This window comes from Oenanthe melanoleuca, chromosome 2 (genome assembly GCF_029582105.1).
Source record: "Oenanthe melanoleuca isolate GR-GAL-2019-014 chromosome 2, OMel1.0, whole genome shotgun sequence".
NCBI lineage: Eukaryota > Metazoa > Chordata > Aves > Passeriformes > Muscicapidae > Oenanthe > Oenanthe melanoleuca.
The window spans coordinates 21,283,843-21,297,799 of record NC_079335.1 but is presented as its reverse complement, the minus strand read 5'-3'; the positions used below and the strand labels follow the sequence as shown (position 1 = coordinate 21,297,799).

At 40.6% G+C, this 13,957-nt stretch overlaps 1 protein-coding gene across 6 annotated transcripts in view; it reads left to right on the top strand.

Moving 5' to 3' along the window:
• VPS13B (vacuolar protein sorting 13 homolog B) overlaps positions 1-13,957 on the top strand; it is a 425,154-nt gene that overhangs the window by 405,085 nt on the left and 6,112 nt on the right. For all 6 annotated transcript variants that reach the window (XM_056483011.1, XM_056483012.1, XM_056483014.1 and 3 more), the window contains exons 57-61: positions 1,134-1,310; positions 2,264-2,434; positions 8,960-9,136; positions 11,563-11,665; positions 12,330-12,579. In XM_056483011.1, the coding sequence (XP_056338986.1) occupies positions 1,134-1,310; positions 2,264-2,434; positions 8,960-9,136; positions 11,563-11,665; positions 12,330-12,579 (878 nt within the window). The remainder of the gene's footprint in view (positions 1-1,133; positions 1,311-2,263; positions 2,435-8,959; positions 9,137-11,562; positions 11,666-12,329; positions 12,580-13,957) is intronic.

Below are 13,957 nucleotides of genomic sequence, written 5' to 3'. Positions count from 1 at the left end.
TTCATGATTCAGCCTTCCACAGGAATGACTGGGAGGGGTTAAAAGAAAACAAGGAAAGCATCTGGATAGCAGGAGTTTTCAATGATGAGATGGGAATGAGGAGGGCAGAGCGCAGATGAAGGGCCCTCATGGGAGAGCAGGAGGCCAGTGTGTCCATCCTTCAGTCTCCTGGCCCTGTCACACCTTGTGCTGCTCTGACAGTGCCAGCTGAAATTCGTAGTACCAGGGCTCAAAGACCAAACAGTTCCTGTTTCACATTTATTGCCATTTCTGAATTGCTCTCTCTGGGCTGCCAAAAAAAGAGTTATGCAGCACTGTTTCCCTAATAAATCTGCTGCCTACCAGCCTGAGAAAGACAAGACCTGCAAATAGCTTTCCAGCAACAGATTGCTGCGTGCTCAGCCATCCAGCAAGCTGCTGGCAACCCTGCGTTTATATAGGAAACCAGATCTGCAGATACTTCTCCTGGGATATGCATAAGGAATACTCCCCTATGAGTAACCTAATCAGCATGTAGATGTCATTGCTGTTTACACAACTGTACTGAGCAGAAGACATTTGTCTGGCTTTCACTGCACTCTGAAAGAAAATGATCAGCTTAGAAGGGTTGGGGTGGATTTAAAATAACTTCTTAAGCACTTGTCAAAAATCTGCATCCCTTTTCCTAACACTCCATCAAGCAATTGACCTGCACACTCCCGTAAAGCAGTACATTGTATCAGTGTAAACTCCCTGTCACAATTCTATCACGTAAGGATGTGAAATCACAACGCTGCCTTATAGTGTCTAAAACCAACCCGACCATCTGAGCTTGCAGTCCCGTTCCTCTGTAGCTCTGAGGCTCTCGCATCTGCCTCCCTCACACACTTTTAGCAGAAATACGGGAAGCTCCTGGAAGGAAGTAATTCTAAAGCTATTTGTGTGTTTGCCAAAAGGATTTCTTTGATTTACGAAGTATGAAAGATTGCCATTTCTGAATTCATAGTGGATGAGTTATTTCCTGTGTTTTGCTCAAAGGAAGTTCATAATGCAATGAATTCTAGTGTGAAAAAGATAATTAAGGAATAACCTTTTCACAACTGCTGCTTCTGCAGTTTTTGCAGCTGTAACATGTGTCTTGTTTCTCCGCACAGGCTGGGTTGTCGGATCGTTGGAAATTCTTGGAAGCCCGGCTAGTCTGGTGAGAAGCATAGGGAATGGCATAGCTGATTTCTTTAGGCTCCCCTATGAAGGGCTGACCAGAGGCCCAGGAGCATTTGTCAGTGGAGTTTCCAGAGGAACAACATCATTTGTAAAACACATTTCCAAAGGTAGAGCTTTCACTTTATTACTTCAACCACTGCTTTGTTGTCATGCATTGTTAAAGTTTTAAGCAATAAAATCTGTCCATCCTTCAGTCTCCTGGCCCTGCCGTGTCTTGTGCTGCTCTGACAGTGCCAGTTAAAATTCCTGGTACCAGGGCTCAAAAACCAAACAGTTTCTGTTTAACTAAGCTAAGAGGGTTACAGGCTCACATGCAATGTTTCATGTATTAAACAGATCACCACTTTACTGCAGTGCATGGAAATGTTTCAGAAACTTCAAAATTTTAAACCTCCCAGTGGGAAATAGATATTCACTCAGCAAGTATTTCATGTGATAACTGCAGAAGTATTAAAGGTGTTCTGTACTTTTGCTAGCCATCAGAAATTCTACACTCGATCGCCTCCTCATATTTTTTATTAAAAAAAAAGAAGTAGATACAGTTGTCATAACTGTGTGAGTACAGGGATGGGATTTGCCAGTGGGGCTGGCCTGCCACGGGAGCAGGAGGAGCTTTTCCTTTGCAAAGCTGTACAAACAGTGCCATCGCGTGGCTCCAGCCGCCGCGGCGCTGGCTGCTGCTGCGAGCCTGCCTCCGCTCCAGCCTCCCGCAGGACACGGCCTCACGGCTCTGTAAATACTTGTTTACCTTTCCATCAGCCCCCTCTCCATTTAGATTAGCCTTACACAAGTCAGGGAACTGGAGAAGGATGTTCAGATGAGTTTCTGTTCCCACCAACCGAGCAAACCTGGAGCAGGCTAATGTAAAAGGCGTGACACAGACCATAGCAGCAGCGTGGTGATGCTTAACAAATAGTAAAGCATGTTACACATGGGTGACTGTTCACTTGACTTGCTGTTCTGCTCCTATGCTCAGTCTTGCAGTGAGGCATACAATGTCTCCGTGGTTTGAATTAAAGCATTTTGATCCAGACCCAAATGTGTATCTCCATGCATTTAGGTACACTGACGTCAATTACCAATCTGGCAACAAGTCTTGCTCGGAATATGGATAGGCTGTCACTGGATGAGGAGCATTACAACAGACAAGAAGAATGGAGAAGGCAGCTACCAGAGAGCCTGGGAGAAGGACTGAGACAGGGGCTCTCTCGTTTAGGCATTAGCCTTCTAGGTAATGTACTATTAAATATCAAGTTAAATGATAATACCGTTTTCTGATTTGCTCACTAGCCTTTTCTAACTGTGAGTTATAATTTCCAGTTCTGGAGGGGTTCATTTCTTGTTGTGTAAAAGCCTCACAGTGTGTATATTAGATACTGTTTATCATGATTTAGTGACTTTTGTGTATGATTTTTGCTGATAAAATAATTGCAGATATAGAATGGGTTTGCACTTTCTTTGTGAAATAATATTTTCACTCGTACATGATGTGGATCTGAGCAGGAAAAAAAAGAATAATTCTGCATCGGGCAGCGTGACTTGTAACTAATTCAACACGAAGACGTCATCATGCTGATGTTTACTTTCCGATTAATTATAGGAATGCCTTCTGAACCTGCTTGTTTTTGCAGCACTGTAGATATCAGAGATTCTTGGGTTTGTTTGAAAACCACTTCAACTTAGTGCAGATGTTAAGTAAGCTTTGATGAGGAGTTCTGCTTTTACAAAGAGACCAGATCGTCCTGATTCAGTGTAATTTTATTCATCAAGCAGCCAAGTGGTTTGGTTAGAAGTAAAGATTACTCTATCCATTTCAAAATAGTACCTAAAAATTTGAAAACTGACCCACAGTGGAAAAAGTCTCTGCAAGAAGTTTTGAAGTAAGGGGCTGGATTTTCTAGGTTACTTCGACTTGTCACACAGCAAAGGAATGCAGAACTGTATTGTTTGGCAGAGTTCCTCAGTGTGTATTAAACAGTATGAATCTCTTAGAGATCAAAGTGACCAAAAGCAGTCCAGTGCAAAAGGTTAGAAGAGTTGAAGCTTGAAAGGATTTGTCCTGTTTCCTAATCTTCAGTAGTGTACACAATTCCTAAATTTGCAACCGCAACCCTGAAAGCCCCAAAGAGGAAGTGGTAAAAATGTTACAAGTTTGGGTTAAGTTGCTGGGAATTATTTTAAGCAATAACATTAGATGATGTGAAGCACTGTCATTTGATAATGCCTGTAAACCAGCAAGTGAGTGTCCTGGGAGAAATGTGCATGAAGGAGAAATTCCACGTATTAGTAGCCACTGTCCCAATAGTAAGCTGTTACTGGTGTTGCAAATCAAAGGCAGTTTGGAGCAGGTTTTATTTTTCCCTCTTGTTTTACTGAGCTAAGGGCAGTCAGGTTGAGTTGCTGGATGGAAGATTATAGTTTTAGAAGCACTGTGTCAGCCTGGTGTGTGTGCTGGTGAAACTGTTTGGTGACCTTGGCTCAGTTACTAATAAAACATCGAGGTAACACGGTGTCTCTGTCCCCTTCACTGACACACCAGGTCAGAGCTAAAAACATCAGCCTGAAGTAAAGAGCAAAACTTTGTACCTTTGGGTGTAACTAATCAAAGTTTCTGCTGTTCTGGAAACCTGGGGACTCCTCACATCCATGCACAAATGTGCCATTCCTGCCCCTCCCTGCGCACAAGGATTCCGTGGATCGCGGCAGCACACCCGAGTTAAAGCAAAACAAAAAAACAGAGCTAGAATTCCAGTGTCCTGATTTCCTAAGAAATCAGACTTCATGTTAGAAACTAAAAGCTTCATATTAGTATTTAAACAGTGCTCCTCCATAAGCTAGGGTCTTGTTTTATTCCCGCTGTTATTATTATTTAGAGATTGCTCCCTGCTAAATCCCTCTTTTCCAAGCAGTGGAGTCAGTGAAGCACCAGATAAATAGCTACAGTTACTGTATAGCTGGATTTGATGAGTGTGGAACTAAGGGAGAAATCAGAAATATTCCACTTACTTTGTATCAGTTTTTTAATTAAACCTGATTCTTAAAAAGTATATTTCCTCTGTGTAGGCAGCAGCATTCATATGAATTATGTCAAGACCTAAATTATTAATAGACCTATGTTTCAATTTTTACAAATCTGTCAGAAAGCTGCTACTGTTCTGACCATTTAATTTAAAGAATATTGTGGCTTCCCAAAAAAACAAGACAGTCATAGTTGAAGGGATGGTATGACTGTGCTGCTTTTTTTCCCCAGCACATTCAGAATAAATATGAACATGCTTACTCTAAAAACACTTGAGGTTCTTCATACATAACAAAGTGAAGCGAAGCTGCAGTTATTTTCCTTCACAAGGATGAAAAGTTTGATGAGCACAGAAATGCAGAGAGCACAACTATTTGAAGCCGTAATTTCTATGACTTTCTAATTGTAAAATTGAAAAGTGTGAAGGAGATTTCTACGATGGTCACAGTACTCATGTTCATAAAGCCATCTGACCCGTGCAGGCAGCTAAGACAATGGCAAATGTTGATTTTGTGCTAGGTGAAGCCAAGTGAGAGCCCTCGGTTCACCGATACGTTGTGGTATCTACCCAGAAAGTAAAGTTGCCTTTCTGATTTTCTGAAAATCTGGCTCACAGTGGCCCTGATTCAGCAGAGCACTTAAGCATGTGCTTAAGAGCTTTGCTGAATCTGGGCCAAATCGTCTCCTCCTCAGTGCAAGTTGTTCCCTGTGGTACATTCTTAAGTGCTTTGTCCTGTCTCATTTTAAATGACTCAAGCACTGTCAGGGTGTTGTTTGATTTGATTGTTATCTTTGGCCAGCTGTTGTCTTCTTTTCTAGTTTGGGGGAGATTTCTGGGTCATTTTAGTAACACTTGTGCATGAAAGCTTATGATAGGTGGTTTTTTTTTTTTATATGTTTAGGAAAAAATGCAGTGAAATTGTTTGTAAAATATTTAGATGATTGACTCCCCACCGAGGAACTATCTTTTGCATTTTGCGTGACAGGGTCAAACTTAAAATAATAACTTATAAGCATATAAAAGAGACTGTTGAAACTATAGGCTGTATTTTCATCTTCTGGTCCTACTGAAAAATATTATATTGAAGTAGCTGCCTTCAGGAAGTTGAGCATATCCGAATAACCAAAAAGCTGACAACTATTCAAAAAGCTATTTTTTACAGTGGCAGAAGTGCTTAACATTTCAGTTACTCCTTCCTGCTTCTGGGGAGGTGAATTGAGCCATATTGCCTGACAGTGTAACTGACCTGGTAGAGAAGGCAAAGCCTGTGTTTCAGAAGCTCAGATTTTTGTTATTACAGGTGGTGGTGGCTGTTCTTGCTGTACACTATCACTAAGTCAGGGCCACTCTGTGTTTGCCTATCTTCAACACAGGATACCACAAGCCAGTGCTAATCCTGAAATTGTGTGCTATTCCACACACTAATTGTGCAACTGTATTAATGCATGGCAACAGGTACTCTTTTCTTTGAGCTGTATTTTTATGTGATGTTTGCTGTGATGAGATTATGCCTCAGCCCTGTTTTTGGTGTGAAACACTTGCAGCAGTCCTGAAAGACAACAGAGAAAAAGAAGCAAAATGGCTTCAGCTTGGCCAGCTTCCAGCCTCATGGCAAAGCGTGGCCAGTTCTCTTAGTGGGGGATTTTTTCCAATTATGTCTTGCTCTGAAAGAGTTTGTCACAAGCAATCCAAGCTTTGCAAGGTCTGTAAACTGTGCTACGTTCACCAAACTTTGTCAGTCTGAGCACAAACCAGTTGCTGCCCGTAATCAAATTCTTCATGAAGTAATCCAGTGATATACTCTGAGCTATCTGAGTTTTGTAGCTATCAAAGTAACTTTTTTATTGTTACTGAGCAACATGTATTAAGCAGAGTGCACCCCATCTGATGTTTAGCAGATGTTATGTTGTTGCTGGAACCTCTTTGGTCCAGTAATGGAAGAATATGTTTTTGTTTTGTTGCTTTGGTGTTTAATTTTATTGAGGTTTTCTTTATACATGCATAATCTGTGTGTACATATGTGGACATGCATATAAAATCAAATGCCATGGGTAAGAAAAAAAGAAAGAAAAATGGAGAATAGTTTCATTTAATTGAAAAAATACTGGTCAAGGGACATTACAGGGAAAGGACAGGGACAGCAGTAGGGCACCATGTGAGAATGAGAGTGGGAAGGGGGGAATCACTACATATGGTTCCATGCTCTGCTTTCCTGATGCCCTACTGAAATCTGTCGAGGAGAGACTTTCTGTGCTAAGTCCATCCCTCCTACCAAGAACTCTGTTAGAGTGCAAGGAGCCACAGGGGCACAGGGAAGATGTGCTTTGCACAGTTTCTGCTGTGAGGAGTGCCCTGAACCTCACGTGTGTGTCACCACTCTCTCTGTTGCTGGGCTTTGAGGTTGCTCAGGTTTTTTTGGCCTATGGTTTTCTTCCTTTGCTCACACATGCTGCACACAGGAAAGGAGCTGCACAGATCTGGATTCCCCACACAAGGCTGGTAGGACCAGCCACTCCTCAATGAAAGGAGTATGTTATAGTTACTTTGTGATTTGTGGGCATGGCCACGGCACATAAATGAGTTAGGGCAGTGAGTTGCAATTCAGGATAAGGAATTACAGAGGAAGAGAAGATCATTGGTTATATTTTTTTGCAGGTAGAAAAAACTTGCAAAAGGATTTGAAATACAAAAAGGCAATATCTTCACAGGCAAGTTCAGAGCATGCATAAAAAGCCAGAGTAACAGAAAGCATGGAATTACTAAAAACTGGCTAATTAAGCTATCGATTATTTGAGACACTATATAAATATTTTTATATAACACAGTCACAGCAGTTTCCATTCTGTTTCCTTGTCCTCGGAGCCTAATTCCAGCTGAGCAGTGCCTGGAGCTTACCACAGGTCCTTTGGAGTGGGCTCTTATTTATTATTACCTTATAACTTTGCTCAAGTATATTGCAGTAAATAATTTACTAGTGCTAGGACTTAGGTGGATTACATTTTATAAGGCAATAACTTCTGTTCTAAAAGTGCAGTTGTTGTGGATGACCTCAATAGATAGGGTGAAGGAGGTCACAGGATAATATAATATTGTAACTTAGCAGTACACCAAGTATTTTTAATGCTTTCAAATGCATCCCAATTGCACAAAAGATGACAAACAATCCCAGTTGTGTAATGTGGTGTTGGGATATTATTTTAGTCAAGCAGCAGGAGCAGCTGGTAAGTAGTAACAAATTGAAAATGGTCTCGTTTCAATGGCATGGCATTAAGGAAAAAGCTTCATGGCCTTTGTGGTACAAAAGGTGAATGTTCGGCTGCACACTCAGCTTCAGTGAGTGACCTCAATTAAAACCAGGCATCACTTCAAAGAGAGACCAGCATTTTCTGTGGAAATACTATACATTTGTCAAAAGGCTAGTCCTGCAGAATTTGGAAAAATTCTCTTTAAGAGGAGAAGAAGGCATTTATGGGGGATGCAAGTTTCTTGAATTCCTGATAGATAGTATCCCAGGGACAAGGATCTGACGAAATGTGTGCTGCTTCTCATCCTTGTCTTTTCTTTGGACAGTGACTGTGCACAAACACAATATTAGTTCTTGGTGTTCAAAGTCAGCAATTTCTTCATTTATCCAGTGACAGTAACTAAAACCATCTGAAAACCAGTTAGCAGCTCGCTGCCTAGTGCACGTCAGGCTGGTGAACACATGGGGCCAAATACCTCGGTTGCGATTGTCCGAATCTGGGGAATTATGCCTGGATTTCCTTCCACATACAAAGCAGAACTTTCAAAGATGTCTAGGTTGCAGTGAAAATGCCTAGTAACCAGGGTGACACTCAGTCCTACTCCTTAAAAAATTTTTTGATCTTGATATTTGCAGCTGCAGGTGCAAACTGAGAGCTGACCAAGAAGCGTGCAGACTTGCTTTTCACTGAGCAAAGCAGCTCGGGTCGCTTTGTCCAGTCCTTGTACCCTCAGCGATCTCCAGAGAGCTTATCTATCAAAATTACAGCAACTAGAGACATGTCTGTGGTTAAGTGGCTAGCATAAACTCAAGATCAAAGAAATGTACCACCTCACATACCTGTTTACATTTAGGAAGATTTAAGTTGAAGTTCTCTGTTGATACTAAAAGCTGGGAAGGTCACTGAGTCACTTGTAAAAGTTTGACCCATGCGCATTAAAGTAAAATGTGATGGTTTTCACAAAAAAAGTAACAAAAAGTCTCAAAGTCTAATTCTGCTAATCTTAGTAATATATCAAAAGTTGCATTAGCTTATGAACATTTCTGGCAGTGGAAGAGGATATAAAAATGATCTATTGAATACAAGCAGGTTTTATTCTCATGAAGTCAATCTCTCACTTACGTGAAAATCTCATTTTCATAGCAGCTCAAGTCATCTAAAACTGGAGGATTTTATTCCTAGCCCAGCATTTTCAGAATTGTGACACAGAATGAGCCAAATTAAATTAACTCAGCAAAAGCATTTAGCATAAATAGTTGAAAGAGGGAAACATACTGTAAGGTTGGGTGATCTAAATGTTTAAAAGAAAAAGGTTAAGATCTAACTTAACTAAAGCTGAGAAAGTGTTTAGCTAATTAGTCACATGTTAAATAGCTGTATAAGAATGGGGTACAGTCTCTAATCCAAACAATATTCAGATCCAGTAGTAAGATTTCCTCTTATTCCAGAATATTTATCTTCACTACTTACTGGAGACTCTTGTTTTTTCAGGTGCAATTGCTGGGATTGTGGATCAGCCAATGCAGAATTTTCAGCGAGTATCTGAGGCCCAAGCTTCTGCTGGGCATAAAGCCAGAGGGGTCATCTCGGGAGTGGGGAAGGGAATCATGGGTGTCTTCACGAAGCCCATTGGAGGGGCAGCTGAGCTCGTCTCCCAGACAGGTTACGGTGAGTGTCCCATTTCCAACACCTCCAGTTAAATTTTAAAACGCTATTCAAGATGCAACCTGCTGTCTCTTACTTATCCAGCTCAGTATTGTGTGACTGAGAGAAAGGTTTAGAAAGGCCACCGCTAAATGCTTACAAATGCTCTGCTGCTTTTCTGAAACGCCATCGTGTTGTGCTTCTCTCTCGTGTTACTGATCAGCCATGTACAGCCACAGAAACATGGAATGCAGAAAGCATGAAGTAATTCTTGGAATACAGTGGAATTAGTTGCAGAAACATATGTGCTTGCAAAATAGTTTTTGACATAAAAGGATTAGAGCAACACTATGTCCAATTAGAGCGTTATTTTGAGATTGCTTTGTTATGGCAGGGAGAGTTGGGCTGTCTGTACACAAAGAGTGAGGTACATTCCTGGGAGAAAGAAGTGAGTCATGTTGTAGGAGCATCTCCTTTAAAGTGGAGCTTCACAAGAAGACAATCCTGTTTTCAGATACAGGCTAACCTTAGAACAACCAGAGGTGGGGTTTCCAGCTAGACTTAGCACTTAATGACACTGGGGCTAAATCCTTTCAAATTGATGGGAACAATTCTGGACAAAGAAAAAGCATAAAAGATTTTTAAAAAATCAAAATACACTAATTTATTTGTTTCCAGTATCGATAAATCACTTTCAGTTTGAATATTTAAGAAGAAACAGTGGTTGGAGGGAGTCAGGGAAGAGAAACAGGAAACTGATAGAAGGACAATGTGCCAATAATTCCACCTCACTAATTATACCAGACAAACCTTGAATGTTTAAGCCTTTAATCACCAGCAATATTTATGCTTGTATGAGTATATGAGTAGTTCCTGTGGAGCTTAAGGTTAGGATGCTTCCCATAACATGCACAGCTCATTCCATCTGGTAAAAAAAAAAATGAACTATTATTAGAATTCTTTCAAATCAACTTTATCTTGTTTGTAAGAGCATAAATAACAACTGTTCTCCCAAATTACACATCTCATAGGTGTAAAACCCATATCAGCAAAATCAGAAGGTTTTTTTTCTGTTGCCTCTGTATTGGCTTTGCTGCCCAGGACATTATTATTTCTAGATTTAATTCTGCTGCTGTCTTTACCAAGAAACTCATAGTAGCAAAGGGACATTTTCATTGCAGATATGGTATATAAGACATCATGTTTTCCATGACCATGTGACAAAAAGAGTTAGCCAGGAAAAAACATAAAACTATATCAGTAATAGCTGACAGTGCGTGAGAGGAAAATACACAAGAGTTCAAGTAACTCTTACCCACAACTGGATTGGAAGTGGGACTGTGCCTCTTGGGGGGGACCAAGGGGGGAAGACCACACAGAAATAAACACATGTTCTCTCTGTCTCCATCTGTAAATAACATTTTCACTCACATAATGCTGAGAACCTCGGTAAGCCAACTGTTACAATTGGGATGCTGCTTTTAAGTATTACCATCAACATGTGTGCTAAAAATTAAAGGGTTTTTTTCATTGCTGATGTTTTGTTTAAATTATTATCCATTGTGTAAGAGGGAATCTAAGTTATTGACACCCTTATGCAATAATGGCTGTGGAATGCTTAGACAAAAGAAAATCTCTTCATTTATTTGTAAAGAAGTATATTTGTAAAAGAGTAACTTTGCACCAAACCATACAACCCTAGTGCTTGCTGCATAATCTACTCCATGTCTGTCATGTCAAAATTTTTAAAACTACTTAATTTGTGAATTTTTTTGCAAACCACTCATTCTTTCTGGTGACCATAGCTCATCACTGAATGTTCACAGGCCATCTGAAATCATACATACTGTATCATCTTCAGCTTTGGAGAGTCTCTATGAACCTTCCTAACTGCTGCTTGTAGTTTCCATTCTGTGCTGGCACTAAGAATTCACAATAAACCAGATGCCCCAGGAGATCTCATAAACGTACATGGATCTGTGTTTAACAGCTGGGTTAAGTAACTGAACATTTAAGTGCAGTATCTAGGCAAACTTGCCTTCTAATTTGTACCAATTGTGACACGTATATGAAAGTATTTTAATATTAAGCAAGAAAGTTAACAATGGTCTTGATTTTTTCTACATAAATCCTAAGTGATGTGTCTGATCCTGCTCTGAAGTGATGGCTCTCAGGAGTGTTATGTTTCTCTTGATTGCAAGTGCACAGCTGATTCATAGAACACACAGTGGGAGTTTTTTTGTTTCTTGCTAAAGCAAGATCACGGGGGTTAAGTGCACAACTCTTGCACTGTAATATTTAATGAATTATCTTGACTACAGCTTCCAGAGATGTGACATCATTTTGGATCTGCACTATTTTATGAACTGCTTTAAACAGATGACATCACTGCAAAACGTAACCGTGTTGTAGCAAACAGCAACTAAAAGCCCTGAATTCTCTTACCACAGGTATTTTGCATGGAGCTGGGCTTTCACAGCTTCCCAAGCAGCGCTCTCATCCAAATGACCAGCGAGTTGAGCAGGCTCCAAACAGCCACGTCAAATACGTCTGGTAACATTATTTGGACAATTGCTCATTTTTACATGCACATTGTTTATTAATAGGTTCTGGCCTCTGGTCAAGTTAACAGGAAAAGCTTCCCTAGGAAAGGCTGAGTTATGGCAGTTTGTTTAGGAACATTAAACACAAAGGTAGTGCATAGAAACCCAATCTGCAAATGATGGGCTGCTGATCTGCATCCAGCTTTGAAACTACAGAGCTGATCTTTATTTAATGGTATTCAGTGAGTTCTTACTTATTTATCATTGCACGGAGCCCAAGAAAAATACTGCACATCTCCAGAAACAGCTGTTAGTGAAGATAGCTTTATTTTCTGCACTGAATTTCTAAGCCACTTCTCAGGGTAATTTTTCTATTATAAAGGAAATAGGATGGGAAATAGGATAACCTAGCACATATATTAGGCCAGTTTTTCAGTGAGTGATTAAGGGGTTTTGATAAGTAACAATTTCACATTCATTCTTTAAATCTGAAGTCTTACATCTTTCAGTAATGGAGTTTTGGAGTACACTCCCTGGCCTATTGTACATATGTAGGTGATAGCTACAAACTTAAGTAAAAACACACTGATTAAAATAAGCCCTGGAGGATCCAAAGCACTACATTGACCAGCTCTTTCTTGTCTTCCTTTTCTTTTTTTAACCTGATAATGCAGGAAAATGCTGCAGTCTCTGGGAAGGCCAGAGGTTCACATGGCCTTAGATGTCATGATTGTGAGTGGATCAGGCCAGCAGCACGAAGGCTGCTTGCTGCTCACCTCAGAGGTGCTCTTTGTTGTGAGCATCAGTGAAGACACACAGCAGCAGGCATTCCCCGTGACTGAAATCGACTGTCTGGAAGATGAGCAGCAAAAAGATCTGCTGAAGGTGCAGCTGAAACAACAGAGAGTGCCTTCTGACTTGGAGGTAAAGACTTGAGTGCCTTTTTCATCCAAAGCTGAAGTGGCACTGATGCTGGTGCTTCTGGCAGTGGGAATACTCACCTTTGGGCTGGGAATCAGAGGTTGAAGTGCTGAACCAGGATATCTGCACCTCATAGTTGGTGTGTTGCCCTTTGGATGAAAGGAATGTGTCTCCTCCCTTCTATCCCCTTATTGATTGTGATATACTGTATGTGTGACAGAAACTTTCTGAGGGAAAAAGTAGAGGAAGTCTGAGTTCTTGGTAAGCACCACCTCTTTTCTGAAAAGGTTCTCATGGCTGCATAATGCACGAGGTGTTCATTGTTTGGCAAGCCAGCATTGCACTCTGTGCCTACAAATTCCCAGCAAAAGCAATTGCTTTTATTCTTCTGGGAATTCTGTTAACAGTTCAGTGGTGCTGATGCTCCTTTCAGCATGCTTTTATCTTCTCTCTTCTACAGCTATATTTGCTTCCTTAGATCTTCCTTCTTCTGCAAATGCTAGCTTAAAACTGGATTAGTCCTTCTCTGAGATTGCATGCACCAAGTGTTTGCCAGTAAGAGCATAAACCCTTCTTCTTCATGCTGAAAGATGTCTAAGCCATTTGCATACTGAGGTTTTTTGGATTAATTATCTTATTTTAATGGCAGAAGAATGTTATATTTTTACACTTTCGGGAAACAATGTTTATTGTATTAAATTCTCAAGTAGAATCATATGAGAGAGCATTTCAAAACCAAACATGCATGTCCCAGTTTTTATAGAAGTCTGCCAGGTAGTTTATAGACTGCTATACCAGAAATTCTGTTTCAAATATAAGAAAAGAACATATAAAAGCCCTGAAGTATGAGGTGTGACAAAAAGTAGGAGCACCTTCAGTCAAGCCCTAACTTTGCTGAAGTCACTGAAGAGTTTTGCTGTTGATTTCAGCAAGGAGTTCATCTGTGTCGTGACAGCACTTGAATACTTTTGTGAAAGCTTTCATTAGTGCTGAATTCTCTATTTATATTTATTGTCTTTCCACTAACCTCAGTCTCACAGAGAACTGTTGACTGAAGTTGCCTTCTCTCACCACAAAGCTACATGAGGGATTACTTAAGTTGTGAAGCAGTGGGCAAAGCTCAGCTTTTTTTGTCCCTGAGTGCTGAGTGTTTGGTGGAGGCACACATCAGACTATCAGAGTCCAGACTGTCCTGCTCAGTCCAGAGCTACTGTCCTGGAGGGAAGAAGAAGAAAAGTTTTTCTCACTAAGGCACTGGATACACTCAACCTATCCTAACCCAAACTTTAGCACCAGCCCAGATTTTTTTTTGTATTGGATTGTTGTCTTTGCATCTGGTTTTCCAAGGGGTGAGGGGAAGGCTGCTGCTGTGGGGGAAGGG